Genomic DNA, 16,612 nt, shown 5'->3' with positions numbered 1-16,612 from the left:
ACCTTGTTTTTCTCTGCCTCCCCATCTCTTTTCTGCACATCTGAGTGTGAGAATGGACAGGCCAGGAAGAGAGGAGAGTGGGACGGACAAACAAGGAGGGCTGTGGAGCTGAGTTGGGGCAGGGCCAGACCAGGGAGCTGTGTGATGGGCAAAGCTGGGGAGTGGACTGTCACCTGCCCCCAGCTCTGGCCCCCTAAAATCTCACCATTTGAGCTTCCTTTGTAGGGCATCGTAGGGACCCCAGGAGGCACCAGCAGGGTGTTTAGAGGGAGGGAAAGGGACAGGAGTAGGTGTCTGCCCATCTCCATGGCCAGGGCCTCTCCCACAACCACCTGGTGCCTGTGCCCTCCTTCCTGCCCTGGGGCCTGAGGGCCTCACGCTGCACCACAAGCGCATTGAGCGCAGCCCCAGCTACATGGTGGCGTACAGGAAGCCTGGCCTGAAGGTCCTGCACCTGTCCCACAACAACCCGCGAGACAACAGCACTCACCGGGTGTCCTTCCTGGGCCTGCCGGGCTCCCTGGCTGAGCTGCTGCTTGGCAACAACCCTTGAGGTCTCCTGGGCCTCAAGGGGCTGCAGGGGCTGCACCTCCACCACCACAATATCAGGTGGGGCCCGGGGAGCAGGGGAGAGGGCAGGAAGGGGCAGCGTGGGGCTGGCCTTGGAGGCATGGAGGGGAAGGGGTGTTCCTCCACCTCCCCATCCGTCCCCCATCCCCCCATTCATCCTTCCACCCCCTGTCCATCCACCATCAATCCACCCATCCCCCATCCATCCATCTATCCCCCATTCACCCATCCATCCATCCATCCACCCATCTGCCTATCCATCCATTCATCTATACACCCACCCATCCATCCATCCATCCAACCCCCATCCAACCACCCACCCATTCACCCATCCATCCATCCAACCATCTGCCCATCCATCCACTCATCCATCCATCCATCCATCCATCCACCCACCCATCCATCCATCCATCTCTGCATCCATCTCCCCATCCATCCATCCATCCATCCATCCATTCACCCATCCACCCCCCATCTATCCATCCATCTCCCCATTTCCCCATCCAGTTATCCATCCCCCATCCATCCATCCATCCATTTCTCCATCCATTTCCCCATCCATCCATCCATCCAACCATCCATCATCCCTCCATTTATCCATCCATCCATCCCTCCATCTATCCATCCATCCATCTTGGCTGCCAGTGCAGAGTAGCTGGTAGGGTCTGGGCAGGGTGCAGGTGAGTGAGAGGCAAGGCTGGAGCCCAAAGCCACAAGAACTGGGGTGCCTGGTGCTAACCCCCCATGTGGAGTGGCCTGGGGTGCCATGTAGGCAGGAATACACCTGCTCCTTCACTTCAGTTCTGGTCTTGTCTCTATCTTAACCCCAGCCTTCACAGTGGGCCCCTCTCTCTCCTCTCCTTTCCGGGGCCTTCTCTCCTCTGCCCACCTCTGCCACTACTCCCTTCGCAGACATGTGCCCCTGAATTCTGACTGTGGCGTGTGCATGGCCCAGGTCTCCAACCTCATCTCCATGTACCTTGTGAACAACGTCATCTACCGGCACCACGTCCTGCCCGCCACCTTCTCCTGCATCCGGGCCTCCCACGGCATGGTCCTCCAGCCCCAGCAGGGGGAGGGCTCCCAGCCCCACGCCTCCCAGGCCTGGGCACAGCTCAGGTGACAGGTGGGGGCCCAGGCCAAGCCCCACTTCATCTCTGCACCACTGGGAGAAAGGTCTTGAAGAAGACCCGCTGCTTCCCAGCAACCACTTCCCAGCAACTGACTGAGGTCCCTCCACTTAGCAAATGACACCACAGGTTGCAGCAAATGTAATAAAAGGTACCCATTCAAAACCCTCCGGCCCCGGCAGGCCCCACTCCCTCCAGGTTCTCGATTTTGTCCTGGACGCTGCTTTGTCAGCAGGGGCTTGGACCTGGTTCTCGCAGCTGCACCCAGGCCATCAGTACTTGACTCCTTGAACGAAAGAAACCCTCCTGTCCCCACCACGGGTGTGGCCCCGCAGAGGTGGGCTTGCCTGTTGGGGCTGCTGATGGGGAGCCCCATGGTGCCTGCCCTTTGTCTGAGGGCCCCCCACACCTGTACCCATGGCCGGAGCCTGGCGATTCATTGAGGTGATCATCTGTCTCCCTCTATCCCCATTCTGGGGCCAGGGTGGGTGGGGGGGCAGCATCTGCCCAGCTCCCCCTTTGAGGAGGGAGCACTTGGTCCTGCTCAGGGCCTGGAGGGGGCGGGGAAGGCAGCGTCAAGTCAGCCCCCATCCCACCCCACCCCTTGCCCCAGGAAGTGATAGCTTGGCCCGTGCCGAGCCCTGATGCCAGGACAGGCTGGCTGGGTCAGGTGGTGGGAGATATGGGGTCTGAGAAGCCTCCAGAGGCCACTGGGAACAGGAGGAGGGGGTGGCGGGACTAGCAGGGAGGACAACAGGCTCAGCCGCTGCCCCTGGGGGACAGCTCATGGCAGCTAGATGTGGGTGCCACCAAGGGGGAAGGGGCTGGGGGCTGGGCTTGGGAGCTCCAGGCAGGCCTTGGTCCCTTCCACAGACGGGGCCCCCCGGTTCTCAGCAGAGAGGGGGGTCAGACTCTGGGCAGGGGGTAGGGAGAGGCCTGGGAAGCTGGCCGAGTGTTTGCTTTGGACACATCCCCGCATTCCTTCTCCTTCTGGGGCCGGCCTGCAGATATGGCACTTCCTGTTTGGGCTGGGTCAGAGGTCAGCAGCCCTGGAGGCGCTGGCCTCGGTGGGGCGGCCGGGCCACTTTCCCAGCCCTCGGGGCCCCTCTTCCAGGCCTGCCACCCTGGCCCCTGCCCCCCTCACAGCCCACAGCTGGGCCAGGCCCGAGGGGTGAGCCGCAGAGGCGCCGGAAGTGGGAGCTGTTCCCGCCAGTGAGCAGATGAGCGAGAGGGGCCTCGGGCTGGGAGTGGAGGAGGGCGGAAGGGGACCAGGCCATCCACAGGGGCGCTCCCCTGCTCCCCTCCACAGGCCAGACAGGAGGCAGCTTGGCCTTGGGGCTGCCCGGGAGAGGGGACGAGCACCCAGGCACAGACAGAAGCCCAAAGGGGTGTCTGAAGTTGAGCTCCCTGGCAGCAGGCTCGGAAGCGGGCAGCAGGCTCGGAAGCGGGCACCAGCGTACAAGAAGTTTGTTAGGAGGCCCCTGGGAGCGCCCCCTGGGGAGGGCAGGGGAGGAGCTGGGAGCAGGAGGTGGCCCAGGGAGCAGCCCACCCTCTCCATGGGGTGCTCTGGAGTTGGGCAGAGGGGGCTGTGCCTGTATATCCCCCCCACCCCAGTGTCACCCAATTTGGATAGGGCCGCCCAGCAAAGGGGGCATGGCCTGGGTGAGGGCAGGGCGCTCAGGGCTGGGGGCCTCACAGCAGGTGGAGGGATGTGGTGGGCCTTCAGTCCCCAGGGGCAGCCCCGCATGGCAGCTCCACCTGGACCCCAGTGAGACATGGGCCAGCTAGCCACCCAATGACCCCACAAGGGACACCCACCGAGGGCTTCTGGTGGTGACATTTGCGCTCAGTGCCTGACCGGAAAGAGCAGCCTCTGCAGCTGCCCCACCCCACAGGGACCTGGCCAGGTGCCTTCTCCCACCCGTTTACCCGCCCTCCACCCATGGGCAGGTGTGTGCTGGACTCAGTCTGGGGGTCCAACCTCTCACCCCACCTTGGCTCAAGCCCCCTTCTCCAGGAAAACCAGGCTCAGGAAAAGGGTGAGAAAGCTGAAGGAGGCTAAGAATGTGTCAAAGCGGTGCACCCCTGTCCCTGGAGCAGCTGCCACCCAGGGGCAGTCTGGGGGACGCTGGGGTGTCCGGCCTATGGGGGCAGAGCTCTCTGCCATTGCCCTCGGACCTGGCACCTGGGTTCAGCCTGCCCCAAGGGTCCCCTGGCCGCCTCCTGGAGTCCAGCCTCCCTCGACTGGCCTCTCTAAAGAGAGCTGGACGCAGGCCCGGCCCCCAGCGGGGCCACCTCAGGCCCTGAAATTACAGCCCGGTGGGGCAAGGCGGCCCCGGCGGCCCAGGGTGGAGAACCGCTGTGTGATTATGTCTGCCAGGGAAGGTCAAAAAAAGCTCCTGGCCTGGAGAGGACCAGCCCTTGGCCGCCACACCTCGGCCATCGACACATGGAATCTTCCAGATGGCAGAGGCCCGGCCCACCGCCCTCCAGCTCGGCCGTCTCTGGGGCCCGCGAGCACCAGCCTCAGGTCACACCCCAGGGTCCCTCCTGGAGTGGCAGGGCGTCCCGTGGGCCTGGGTGCTCTCGTGGGTGACCTTGGAGGCACGGGCTTTGGGACACTAGAGTCTGGGCAGCGGCCACCCCTCCTCTTTGCTCTCCCGGTTCAACAACCCATCCCTGCCCTGCTCTCAGTCCTCCCTCCCTTTGCCCTTTCCTCCTGTCGCCTGGCACCTGGGCACCTGGGCAGCCCCCGCCTACCTTCAAGGCCCCACCTGGACTCTTCCCCTGCAGGCGGGGACAGCAGCAGTTACCTGCCAAGAGCGGGGTGAGGGCCGGTGGTTTTCTGGACTGGGGGTCCGGGTGGAGTGAGGGTGGTGTCGGGTGGCTTGGCCCGACCACTGAGGGGGCCAGGCTCCTTCTCAGGGCGAAAGGCCGAGTTCCTGGCTGGTCTGGCTGGAGAAGGGTCTCCTGCGGAGATGCCAGGAGGTGGAGGTGAGGGGTGGAGCCTCCTGGGCTGAGGGGCGGGGCCGGCGCCAGCAAGGGTCACCCTTTGAGGGGGGGGGGAGGGGGGGGGCTGCCCAGGGGTGCCCCGGAGGTGGAGGGCAGGCCGGGATTGGGCCCTGGGGGACTCTCCCAGCTCTTCGGGAGCTGATCCAGCTGTGTGTCAGCCTCCCCCTCGGGAGCCCCGGGGCCTCAGGAAATGGCTGCTCTTCCTTCCTGCCTTTGACCCCCATGGCCCTGCCGCCCCCCACCCCTGCCTCCTGAAGCTCCAGGAGTCCCGAGGGCAGGAGGCCGCCAGCTCCCTGCAGCCAGCAGGACGAGCCACTGGCAGCGCCACTTCAGCCCGGGGCCGGGCTGTTCCTGCACCGCAGGGAGAGCCGAGGTCTGGGGGGGGGGCAATGCAGAGGGGGACCCAGGGACTGAGGTGCTGCCCGGCTGGGCTGGGAGTGGCCCCCAAATTAGAGGCCCAGGCTGAGTGACTCAGTGGGCCTTGGGCTGGGCGTGCAGTTAGGGCTTATTGCAGCCTGCAAACTGCAAACCACAGCCTGGAGCGAGCCAGCCTCCCGGGCCCCAGAACCCGACTGAGAGAAATCCGGCCCCAGACGCGGCAGCCCCCAAGCATGCAGAAAAGCCCAGAGCTGCATAGCGCGCCCTGTGTGGGGTGTGGGGGGTTCTCTCCTCATTGCCCACGCCTCAGGCCCCCCCAGGAGCCTGCCTGGTCAAGACGCAGAGGTGAGCACCATGTGGGAGATCACACCTGGCTTTGGGGCTTTCTCCTCCCCCTGAACCCCCAAAACCTCGCTCCCCTTGAACCCACCAAGCCCTTTCTCACTTCTGCCCCTTGCCAGGTGTGCTTCATTCTGCAAAGCCCCTCTTCCTGGCTCATGTGTGACACAACTCTCTTGAAAGAAAGCAGAGCCAAGTCACCTCCTCCAGGAAGCCTTCCTGAACTCTGGTGCTGCATGTAGCCCCAAGAAGGCAGCAAACCAAAGTGCCTCAGTGCCAGGGCTGCTGAGCGGGTAATGGCGGCCTCCTCCTTGGGCTATGTTCATACCCCGACTGGGACCCCAGCAGGGCAAGGTGAGGATGGAGGACTCCCTGAGTTCTAACCCCCAGACGGCGTGGGTCCCCGTGGAGGGCGGGCTGGGGGCTGGGAGCCAGGGTGGGGCCGAACTAAGGAAAGGCCAGCTACAGGCTCCTCGGGCAATAGGTGCACCCAACGTGGGTTTTTGTGGGTTTCTTTTTTTCCTTTTTCTTGTTTTCCTTTTTAACCACTTTATTGAGATACGATTCACATCAGATGCAATTCACCCATTTACAGTGCACACTTTGATGGTTTTTAGTCTAGTCACAGAGTTGTGCAACCATCACCGCAGTCAATTTTAGAACATTTCCTCATCTCGGAAAGAAATCCATACCCTTTAGTCGTCACCCCTTCTCCCCATGCCAACCCTCCAGCCCCAAGCAACCACTAATCTCCTTTCCATCTTTACCAATTTCCCTGTTCTGGACACTTCAAGTGAATGCTCTTGTACAGTAGGTGGTCCTTGGTGACTGGCTTCTTTCATGGAGCGTTGGGTTTTTGTACGTGTTTTGGACCCTCTTTGTCTTTGGTGCCCTCCTGCCTGGCCCTACACAAACTGCAAATCAGCCTCCACTTCCCCCTCACCTGCTCCGACCAACAGATTTCCAGATGGATTAAAGTGACATCTGGGGATCTGCTTCAAATCCCAGTCAGGGGACTGGGGGAGAGGGTCAGAGATGACTCCAAGTGGTCACAAGTTGGGAATGCTGAAGTTCAGTGAGGGTGACTTGGGGTTCATGATCCTTTCTTTCTATTGCCAGGAAGGTTGGAAAATTGCCACGATAAAAAGTACAACGCAACACAACACAACACAAACCAATCCCCTTGTCTGAAAGGGAAGAAGTCTCTCCAGTCTCCTCGTCTCAACCACTTCCAACCCACCTCTCCCACGAAATCCCGAACCTAACCCAAACCCTGCTTCTCCGACTTCACTCTTCTCCGCAGCCCACCTGGAAGCTTCCCACGGGCAGGCTGCTGGCTGAGCACCGAATACCCGAATACTGGCGTGCCTGGGTGGCTTGACACTCTTGGCCCATGTCCCTGTCCTCTCTCCAGGGGACCCCACCTCACTCTAACCTGGCTCCTGCCCCTCCTGGCATAATCCCTTGTTGTCCCCTTTCTTGCCAGTTTTCTCTGTGGGTCGACATTGAGCTCTATCAGGCCTCCCCTTGCCTGCCTCAGTTTCTTCTCTTCTCCCAGTCACTCCTGACCTTTGCTTCCACTCTCTAGGGCCCCACCTCTGTCCTGCCAGAGCTCCCCTTGTGGGAGCCTGTCTGGAAGGATCATCAGCTTGTCCCCACGGCCTCGCCCCACTGCCAACAAGGAGCCCATGCCTCGGGGAGCAATGGGACAGCACTTGAGGACAGAGATGGCATCGCGAGTAGGACCTGGGCTCTGGGGTCAAGTGGAGCTGGGGTCCCCTGAACCCTCAGGAAGGGGCCAAGCTTCCAGGAGCCCAGCTGTCTCGTCCCTGTGGAGCAGAGTGCAGCCCTGGGAGGGTTGGCCGACTGGCCCAGTCACTCCCTGTTGGTGACCTGCACGGGCTGTGGCCTGAGGGACGGGCCTGATCCACAGACGGCTTAGCACGCCCTCGGGAGCCAGGCCGGGTGCTGACTGAGCAAGGATGGCTCATTTGCTTCCTTCTGTCTGAATCAGCTTTGCTTGGTCACGGCCGTTCCTGGACCTCGGCTTCAATGAGGCACCCGGAATCTGCAGCCTCAGGATGATGGGCAGACCAGGGAGGAGCCCCAGAATCTGTGGAGCACTCCCCTGCCCCCCCCCCCACACCCAGCTGGGCCCTGGTTCTGGATGACACCAGGAAACTATTTCCTCTTTTTAAGGAAGAAAGGTTGGAGGTTGGGGGATGGACTCGGAGCGCCCACAGTAGCCCCCTTTCCTGACCCCAGAGGCACAGCCCCAGGCGGCCCCCCTGGGCTAGCAGCCCGTGGCCGCCTCCCCGCCGTGTTCCTCTCCTCTCCGTCGGACTGGGTTCCCGCCAACAAGCTCCCCCTCCTTTCCCCAGGCCTCAGTCTCCCCATCCGGACAGTGGAAAGTCTGACTCTCGCAGGCTGTGCCTGCCCAGTGACGCCAAGGATCCCAGGGCGAGTGTGTGGCCGTCCGCCGCGGGCCTGGGGCGGGGGCGGGGGCGGAGAGGGGTGCTGGGGGCGTGAGGGAGTGGGGGCGCAGCTAGCCCAGCCGTCTGCGAGAAAATTGCTCCTTTTGAAGCTGCCAGGGGGGCCGGGAGGCCTGCCCCCTCCCTCCCCCCCTCCGTCCCTCCCTCCCTCTCAGCTCCACCAGCCCCCTCCCTCCTTCCCTCCCTCCCCCCTCCCCGCCCCCTCCCCGCCAGCCCGCCCAGCCTTTAGCCTCCCTCCCGCCGCCTCTGCCTCCCTCTCGCCGCGAACTGCCCAGGAGCGAGCAGCTGCGCTCAGACGGCCTGACCGACGGACGCCCGGACAGCCCGCCACCCCAGCCCGCCGACCAGCCGGCCCGCGCCTGGCCGCTGCCCCCTTGCCCACCCCCCAGGTAGGGCCCCCCGCGTGAGCCTCCAGCTGCCCTGGCCCTGCTGTCCCCGACGCCCTGTGCCACCCCACCGTGGCCCCTTGGCCCCTCGCTGCCCTCTGCCACCACCACCCCCAGGCTGCCCGCGGGTCTCTACCACGCCGCTGCAGGCTCCCTCGGTCCTTGCCCCGTTTCTGGCTCTCCTCTCCCCCTCCCTCCCATCCCGTCTTTTCCCTCTCCCCGCTGCCCTCACGCAGCTCAGCTCTCTCTCCTCTCTCTGCCTCTCCCGCTCCCAGGATCCTCCTCCTTGTCATCATCCACCCCCCTCCTCCCTGCCCCAGAGCACCTCCGAGGCATGGCAGCCACCCCAGCCCCACCAACTGCCCCTCCCTCCCTGGCAAGTCCCGCTTTACACCCCACTCGGGAGCTGCGTGCCTGGCCCTACAGGGAGGACCTCTGGGGAGGCCCGTGGAGCCCTGATTTCCCAGACATCCCTCGCTCACCCCCAGGCCAGAGCCATCTGCTTCCTCGTGGGCGAGGCGTGAGTCCGCGGGGCAGCGGTGACTCCTGAGTGGGGCCTGCTGGGTGGCTCGGTCCCGTCTGTCCCCAGAACCCACTTGGATGGGGACTCAGAATTAGGGGTGGGGCAGGGCCGAGGGCCCAGAGGAAATCAGAAAAATGCAGCTGGGCATCTTGGGCAGATTTGGTTGTGGGGCCCAGAGGGCTTAGAAACACGAGGCCCCAGACTCATTTTCAAGTGGGGACACTGCTGTCCCAAGATGGGTGCCTCTGGGGATGAGTGAGGTTCAAGAGCTTTGGGAATCTGAGAGAGAGGGGGCGCCAGGGCTGGAGCAAAATGCAGCTGCAAGGCTGCCCCCCAGGGCCCTGCTGGTCCATCGCCTGCTCCGTCCATTGAAGATGGGGGAGCTGAGGCCCAGAGAGGGTTAGGAACCTGCCCTCGGTCACCCAGCCAGTCGTGGGCCACGCTGCAGCCAGGACCCAGAGCTCCTGCCAAACACACACCCTGGCTGTGGACCCCAAAGTCACTTGACTACTGACAGTGACAGCCAAGACCACTGGCATGGTGGGCGAGGGGCCTGCCTGGGGCCTGGGAGAGAGGAGGGCGCTATGTGGGTGTGGCAGCTGAGGGCCCTGAAAGTTGGGGGATGGGAGCACCCCCCTCGCTGCTCCCCGGCTGGGGTGGAGCTGAGAGCGCCGGCTGCTGGTGAGTGACACTGTCCGAGTTGGTTGTGCCGAGTGTGGCAGAAGGCCCAGGGGCAGGGTGGCGGGTGCGAACTCACTTATGGGGTCCTGCCTCTGGGCCCTCAGCCCTCCCTGGCCCGTAGTGAGACAGGCTGGAAGGTCCCCTGGGAGCTGCTTCCTGGCGGCTGCAGGGTGGGCAATGGCAGACAGGCAGGGGCGTGCTTCCTGGCACTGCCAGCTATCGGGGCCATTGGCACCCTGATTGAAACAGGGCAGGGGCACGTGCACACACATGGATGGCTCCTGCGGGTGAGCATCTGGGTGCCTTCGGGGGCCAGGGCTGCCTCCAAGCCCACCGGGACCCAGGTGGCAGGAGCAGGCTCCAAGCCAGGGAGCAGAGTGGGGGTCCCCATGGGCACCCCCACCAGCTGCAAGGACCCAGGGTGCAGTGCCATTAACCCTGCCCTGAAGCGGGGACCCAGGAGGGTCCTTGTGGCCTAGATGGGGAAACCAAGGCACAGCCCTCTGGCCCACGGGAGGAGTATGACAGGGGACGGAGAGGATGAAAGGGGATATTTTAAAAAGCAAGAATGAGTTTCCTCTCCTCGGCAGCATTCTGTAGTTGCTCCAACCAGGCCACAGGGTGTCCCCTTCTGGTGCCAGCTTCAAGTCCTCGGAACAGGGACTTGCAGTGAGCCAAGGGCTCCTGCTTGCCTGGCACCCCGGAGAGAGTGGGGTGGGGCAGGGAACTGCTCCCTCCTTCCCCTGCGTCCCATACCCCCGTCCCTCCTCACCCCACTCCCCACCCGGTGGAGACAGCATGGCACAGGCCTGTCCTCGGGGGTCCCTTATCCTCTGCTCCCTGAGGACACAGCGGGGGCCCTGAGCATCTCACCCACTGGGGGCTCAGGGATTGGGTGGGGGACAGGTCACACGCGCCCGGCCATGCCCTCCCTCAGCTTTCCAGAACCGGCGTCCCAGTGTGGCCTGGGGCAAGCACGGGCCCAGCTCGGCCACCCCATCTCGGGACAGGGGGGCTGTGGCTTGGCCCCTCCTTCCAGGTGGGCAGATTCTGGCCAGATCCTGGGGGTGAAGACCTTTCCCCCACCCTGTAGCCCCCAGCCAGAGCTCCCCCCACACACACACACCTCCCTCCCGGCATCCTCCGCGACTCCAGGTTCCCAGGGGACCACCCCAGCACCCCTCTCCGCTTGCCTTCTTCTCCCTCCTCGTCCCCGTTCCAGGTGGGGGCAGCCCCCCGGGGTGGCCATGGAGGGTGCCTTCTCGCCCCGAGCCCCCTGCCAGCTGCAGCTCTTCCAGATAATCCGAAACAGACGCCCCTCGGACTCCCCACCTGCTCGGCTCCAATCCCAGCCGGAGGGGCGGCGCCGCCAGCCGCTCATTGGCGACCCCGCGTCGCTGACACGCCCCTGGCCCAATGGAGGCGCCGGGGGGCTCGGGTTACCCGCGCCCTCTACTCCCCCCTGTGGTGACTCATCGCTCAGGTTTAGGGGGGCTGGGGGCCCCCAAGTCCTCTCCACCAGGGGCACCTTGGGCCTGGAACTCCCACATACACCAAAGCGAGGGTCCCCGGGACGTCCCCGGGCTCCACAGGCCGGCCCGGCCCAGCCCCGGCAACCCTGAACTTGCCCGTCTCCTCCCCAACGAGCTGCGGGAACATCCAAGTTCTGGGTGGTCTCTGGGTGGTCAGATGGCCGAGGAGGCTAGCGCAGGCCTGGTTAGCGGCGGGGATCTCGGGTGCCCCTGGACTTGCTTGAAGGAGAGGGGCCGGGGCAGCCCTGCCCTGGGAGAAAGGGGGAGGCTAGGGGTCGAGTGGGACTTTAGAAGCAAGGCGAGGGGGCCCCTGGGTGGCAGAGGGGAGTGGCCCCGGCGCTCCCTGTGGGGTCTGGCCTGCCTGATGGGGGAACCTCCCTGGCCCGGCCCCATGATGGATTTTGCAGGCTGCCTTCGAGGAGCTGGCCCGGGAGACGCAGGCAGGAGGCAGCAGGGACTGGGTGGGTGCCATGGGCCCAAGGAGGGGAGAGAGGCCGTGGGTGTTTCTGGAGAATTCTTGATGCCAATGAGGGGAATGGAGGATGCCCCCATCCCCTAGCAAGGCCCTGCCTGGCAAGCAGGGTTGCCCCCTGCCTCACCTCTGCCCCATCCCCACTCCCACCACCCAGGGACCTCAGAGCTCTGGGGACTGGGGCAACGTCTGTCATGGCAGAGGGTGAGCCAGACACACAGGTACAGGTAGGTGGATGGACAGACAGACACTGACGTCCCAGCTCTTCACCTTTCCTTGCTGTGTGGCCTTGGGCAAGAGTTTTGAGCAAACTGAACCCCAGGTGACTCCCTCGTCAAGTGGGAATAACATCCCTTCTTTCTTATGGTTGCAGGGAGGGCTGGGTAAGGAACTCGTGTCCCCTGTCCTGACCCTGGGAGGTGACAGCGTCTCCCCTCTTCCTTGTAGCACAGGGAGGGAGGGCACCCAGCCCGGAGTCCAGCTCTTGGCAGCCGATGGCTGGCCCCCTACAGCCCCCAACACCCCACTTTTGCGTGCAGCCTGTCCCCGAAGGCTGACCCGGCCCTGGGCTCCATCCTGTCACCTCGGCAGCAACAGGCCCCCCCACAAACAAACACAGACCCAAGTGGAGGCCAGAGCCCTCGGGGGGTAAGGGGGGTCTGTGGTGGACGCTGGTCCCACAAGGCCGTGCCTCCCGCCTCCCCGTCAGCGCAGGGACTCCGGGCAGGAAGGGGCCGGAGTTGAGGCCTGGCTGCTGGCTGGGGCCAGGCGCCCCGGGCGGCTCTGACTGGGCAGCGGGGTGGGGGGCACATGTCTGCAGTTGAGCCCCGGGGGCCTGCCCGCCCTCGGGTCCCGCGCCCGCCGCCCTTGGCCCAGCCTGAATGCCTGGCTCAGCCCCTCCATGTTCAAAGATGCTGCCAGCACGTCTTGTTTGGATGTGACCTGGAGCCATCCCACAAGGAGGACTGCGCCGGCTTTCAGAGGAGCAGACGGGGGAAGCTGGGGGGCTGGGGGGCTGGCGCCGGGGGGCCTCCACCCTCGCACACACCTGCGGTCACCTGCCCGTGCTGCCACCGCTGTAGCAGCCTCTTTCCTTGGCTCCAGGGGGCTGGGAGCCAGCGAGGACTTGGGGATGGGACAGAGCCAGGCTCTGCGTCTCGGGGGGGGGGGGGGAGTTGGCTCCTCTCTCCAGGCCTTTGGTGCCCTCTTCCATAAAATGGGTATAAAAACCACGCTAGATGCCAGAGCCTGCCTCCTGGCTCCCACGTAAGGCCCCCTGTCCCATCCTCGTTACCCTCTGTCCCCCAGCCCGGCTGTCTCTGGCTGCCTCCTTCAGTCTTGTCCCCTCCCCTCTGTGCTGGGTCTTATGCCAGTTCTCTGAGGGAAAAACAGTGGCTGGGCAGTGAATCCCGCCCTACCCTCCCTGCCAGCCTGCCCACTGCTGGGGCCCAACCATGAGCCTGGGAAAGACAGCCAAACCTTTGCCCGCCCGCAGCCTCCGTCCCGGCGCCCTTGGCCTCACTCCCCACCCCTGGCGCCCCAGCTCCCCGCTCCGAGTGAGCCTGACGGGGACCAGAGGGCCACAGGGCACCCGCCTCAGTCTCTTTGGGACCCAGGGCTTGCTACAAACTCAGCGCCCTGGCCTCACTTCCTCTAGAACCTTCCGCCCCCTTCTTCCCAGTGCCTGCTCCTGGTGGAGGGGGGCTGGATGCCCCAACAGGCTGCCCAACTTCCCAGAGGTGCTTATGTGTGGTGCTGGGGGGAGACCTTGGCTCCCCGGAGCCTGGGAGTCGGTGGGGGGAGGTGGGCCCGGCCCGGGCGGGAGGGGGAGGACGTGCCCCAGCAGGCTGGAAGAGGCCTGTCTGCACCGGCCCCCCACCTCTCCCCACAGCCTCCCTGGGGCTTGGCCAGACCACCCCCCACCCCACTCGAACCTGTCCAGGTCGCCTGGGAACCGAAGAGCCCTTCCAAGGCTCCCGCTGGGCGTTCCAGCCCTGACTCATTCCCCCTGTGAGGTAGCGTCTTTGGCAGGGCTGGGGGTGGGCGGGTGGCTGGGGGGAGCCGTCTCCTCCCTCTCTCCCGTCCCATCTCGCTCTCCCGCCTGCACCCCCCTTCCTGTCATCGCCCCCACTTCCTCCCGCCCCTCATGGGTCCCGCAGACCGCCTGGGCCGGGGCCCCACACAGCAGCCTGAGGCCTAGGCCCGGCTAGCCCAGCCCCAGAGGTTGCAACTTAGAGCAAGGAGAGACTGGCTTTTCAGGTAGGCAAGCATTTTGCCTACTGGGGGGCCAAGGCCTTCTTGGGGGGTCTCCCTGGGCTCCTGCTGTGCCTGGTGTGCCACTAGCAGACCCTGGGGGGGTCAGGGGGGCGGGGATATTAGCGGTGGAGTCTAGAGGCTTCTGGAGCACAGAACCTTCTGGTCAGTCACCCCAGTAGCCAGCACTGAGGCGGACCCTTCCAACAAGGGGCTCGGAACTTTGTTGTTGAGCCAAGCGAGAGAGTTGAGTCATGACCCCCTCTTTGCTGTGTGACCTGGGATGGGGAGGGTCGTGGCTCTGAGCCTGTAGCTGGAGGCGATGGGGCCGGTGGGCAGCAGAGAGAGGGGGCATGCTGGGGCAGGCTCTGCACCCAAGCCAACGGAACACGGTCTGGAACCCAGAGCCCCCCAGGCAGCCACGCAGCCTGCCTCTCAACAAGCCCACTCTGACTGCAACGTGACCCGGGTGCCCGAGGAAGAGGAGGGAGAGCCCAGGCTAGCCTGCCCTCTCCTGCGGGGAGGGTTCTGGCATGCCCTGCAGACAGGCCTGTGGGGTTGGGGGGTTCTGATGAAGATCTGGGTGCTGGGGGCAGGCTCGGGCAGGGACAGCTTTCCAGCCACGCCCACCCCCCAGTTTGGCCCGGCCTGGGGGCCTCCAGACACACGTGCCCCTCGGGTGGCCTCTCTGGGGTGCTGGGGCCACAGGCACGGAGGGAAGGGTGGGGGCACATCTCGGAGGCCCCCTCCAGCTCCGGAGCCTCTGAGGAAGGCCCTGTCCACCTCCTCCCTCCCTCCGGGACAGACCCCAGTCCCACCTTGGCTTCTAGAACTTCTCGGAGGTGTTGGGGTGCCTGGAGGAGGGGATTCAGGCCCAGAAGGAAGCGGGGTGCCCGGTCGCCTAACTCCAGGCTGAACTGCGCCGTCGGCCTTGCCCTGAGCCGGGAACACGGGGTGGGGGTCAGCCCTGGTGGCCACAGTGGTTTCCTCCAAGCCGACTGCTTCAAAGCCTGGAGGGGGAAGTGGGGGCCACTGGTTGGGTTTCCCCCACTGCCCTGGCTGCCTCCCCTCGGCCTTGCTCACCTCCCTCACTGCCCCCAAACCCGGTGGTGCCTGCGTGGAGGGGGTGAGTGGCCGACTAGGGGACATTTGCTTGCCTGGGGTGGGGAGGAGAGGGGCCCCCCCAGCCAGCAGCCTGCACCCCTACCCCTGGGGTCCAGCCCTTCCTGTGAGCGACCTGTCCTGATGCCCCCCCCAGGCATGTCCACCATGTGGCCACTGTGGACCCTCGCGTCGCTACTGGCCCTGAGCCAGGCCCTGCCCTTTGAGCAAAAGGGCTTCTGGGACTTCACCCTGGACGACGGGCTGGCCCTGATGAACGACGAGGACGCCTCGGGCGTTGACTCGACGTCAGGAGCCCTGGACCTGGACTCTGTCACGCCCACCTTCAGCGCCATATGTCCCTTCGGCTGCCACTGCCACCTGCGGGTGGTCCAGTGCTCCGACCTGGGTCAGTCTGGTGGGGTGGGGGGTGGGGCCGGGGTGCTGGGGGGATGCCGCGGAGAGGGCAGCCAGGCCCCGCCTGGGAGCCCCCTGACCCTGATGTCTGCACTGTGGGAGGGTGCGGGCCGGGGCTCAAGCTGGTAGCGCTGGTGCCCGTCCCCAGGTCTCAAGGTCGTGCCCAAAGAGATCTCGCCTGACACCACACTGCTGGACCTGCAGAACAACGACATCTCCGAGCTCCGCAAGGATGACTTCAAAGGCCTCCAGCACCTCTACGTAAGCGTGCCCAGCCCTCCAGCCTTTGCAGCCTGTGCCCAGGGAAGGGGGGTATTTGGGTCCCCAAGGGCGGGCAGTGGGGTGTGCATGCCTGTGTGAGCGAGAGAAGCCACGCATCGGGCCAGGGCCACTGCGCCCGTCAGCCTTGGCAGTGGGAAACAGGTCATCGAAGGGGTTTCCCCGAGTCACGGGAAGAATTGATCTCGGTGTCACTGATATGCAAGTGGGGAAACTGAGGCCCAGAGCAGGGGTGGGCTGCACTGAGGCTTCGGCGTCAGAGCTGGAGAGCACAGATCCATGTCGAGGGGGCCGGTGTGGGGCCACCACCCCCGAAGTCCCGGCGATAGCCAGCTCAGCTGGCTGGGGGAGCCGCATGGCATCCCATGCCCACCCCGTGGCCTCCCCTCCCCGCCGCAGGCCCTCGTCCTGGTGAACAACAAGATCTCCAAGGTCCACGAGAAGGCCTTCAGCCCCCTGCACAAGCTGCAGAAGCTCTACATCTCCAAGAACCACCTGGTGCAGATCCCGCCCAGCCTGCCCAGGTCCCTGGTGGAACTGCGCATCCATGACAACCGCATCCGCAAGGTGCCCAAGGGTGCGTTCAGTGGGCTCCGCCACATGAACTGCATCGGTGAGTGGGGTCCCCCCGGCCCTGCCCCACCACCGGGCCCGCCCCAGCGGGCAGCGGGAAGGAGTCGGGGGGACGGAGGCCCTTCCTGCCGCAGCTACTGAGGGCCAGGCACGGAGGAGCCCAGGGGAGCTTCCAGAACCTTCCCGAGGCACCCTTCCCATCATGCCCAGAGCTGCCAAGGCAAGGCGAAGGGAAGCCTGGACCTTGAAATGCCTGGCGTGAGAGAGAGTCTGTTAAAGACAGTGAAAGGAAAGCCCAGTGATGGGGACAGATCACCTGCCACTTGAAGGGAGAGTGCAGGGTGGCCCCGCAGAGAGGGAGGGGGTCGAAGGCTGGTGGGACACGCTTTGGGGAGCCCCCTGTCTCGATCTCTGCTGTCCTCCATCCCCCACAACTCCACAGGTTGATTTCAGGGGCCGGGCCCTGGGGGGCTA

General features: G+C 64.8%; 2 protein-coding genes across 23 annotated transcripts; both read left to right on the top strand.

Moving 5' to 3' along the window:
* Nucleotides 1-2,639: 2,639 nt before the first annotated feature.
* On the top strand, nt 2,640-8,016 carry LOC119522931. Of its 19 annotated transcripts, none has more exons than XM_037821641.1 (8): nt 2,640-2,912; nt 3,010-3,165; nt 4,081-4,230; nt 4,626-4,694; nt 5,227-5,435; nt 5,552-5,783; nt 6,549-7,168; nt 7,444-8,016. In XM_037821641.1, exons 1-6 carry the CDS (start codon nt 2,710-2,712, stop codon nt 5,593-5,595), a joined length of 831 nt encoding a protein of 276 aa, XP_037677569.1. In that variant the 5' UTR covers nt 2,640-2,709; the 3' UTR covers nt 5,596-5,783; nt 6,549-7,168; nt 7,444-8,016. The 19 variants fall into 19 exon arrangements, with proteins under 19 accessions (XP_037677569.1, XP_037677568.1, XP_037677583.1 ...); XM_037821640.1 differs by having other exon boundaries at nt 6,549-7,636; nt 7,811-8,016; XM_037821655.1 differs by adding an exon at nt 4,494-4,527 and having other exon boundaries at nt 5,248-5,435; nt 6,549-8,015.
* A 143-nt stretch (nt 8,017-8,159) lies between these two features.
* Nucleotides 8,160-16,294, top strand: BGN (biglycan). 4 transcript variants are annotated; one of them, XM_037822495.1, is made up of 5 exons: nt 10,836-11,504; nt 11,673-11,742; nt 13,197-13,254; nt 13,407-13,530; nt 15,027-15,164. In XM_037822495.1, the coding sequence occupies exons 1-4, from the start codon at nt 10,928-10,930 to the stop codon at nt 13,527-13,529; spliced, it is 828 nt and encodes a 275-aa protein (XP_037678423.1). In that variant the 5' UTR covers nt 10,836-10,927; the 3' UTR covers nt 13,530; nt 15,027-15,164. The 4 variants fall into 4 exon arrangements, with proteins under 4 accessions (XP_037678425.1, XP_037678423.1, XP_037678424.1 ...); XM_037822497.1 differs by lacking the exons at nt 10,836-11,504; nt 11,673-11,742; nt 13,197-13,254; nt 13,407-13,530 and adding exons at nt 8,160-8,310; nt 15,435-15,547; nt 15,965-16,294 and having other exon boundaries at nt 15,027-15,278; XM_037822498.1 differs by lacking the exons at nt 10,836-11,504; nt 11,673-11,742; nt 13,197-13,254 and adding exons at nt 15,435-15,547; nt 15,965-16,294 and having other exon boundaries at nt 13,401-13,530; nt 15,027-15,278.
* Nucleotides 16,295-16,612: the final 318 nt, after the last annotated feature.

Source organism: Choloepus didactylus, chromosome X (assembly GCF_015220235.1).
Source record: "Choloepus didactylus isolate mChoDid1 chromosome X, mChoDid1.pri, whole genome shotgun sequence".
Classification (NCBI taxonomy): domain Eukaryota; kingdom Metazoa; phylum Chordata; class Mammalia; order Pilosa; family Megalonychidae; genus Choloepus; species Choloepus didactylus.
The sequence above is the reverse complement of the archived record's forward strand: the minus strand, read 5'-3'. Positions and strand labels throughout refer to the sequence as shown.

Coding starts and splice junctions, on each gene's coding strand:
- LOC119522931 (XM_037821648.1), top strand. CDS start 2,710: ATGGCACTTCCTGTTTGGGCTGGGTCAGAGGTCAGCAGCCCTGGAGGC. Junction 4,231..4,625: donor CCCGCGAGCACCAGCCTCAG/GTCACACCCCAG, acceptor GCTCCTTCTCAG/GGCGAAAGGCCGAGTTCCTG. Junction 4,695..5,226: donor GGAGATGCCAGGAGGTGGAG/GTGAGGGGTGGA, acceptor GGCTTATTGCAG/CCTGCAAACTGCAAACCACA.
- BGN (XM_037822495.1), top strand. CDS start 10,928: ATGGAGGCGCCGGGGGGCTCGGGTTACCCGCGCCCTCTACTCCCCCCT. Junction 11,743..13,196: donor AGCCAGACACACAGGTACAG/GTAGGTGGATGG, acceptor CCTTCTTCCCAG/TGCCTGCTCCTGGTGGAGGG. Junction 13,255..13,406: donor GGCTGCCCAACTTCCCAGAG/GTGCTTATGTGT, acceptor CTCTCCCCACAG/CCTCCCTGGGGCTTGGCCAG.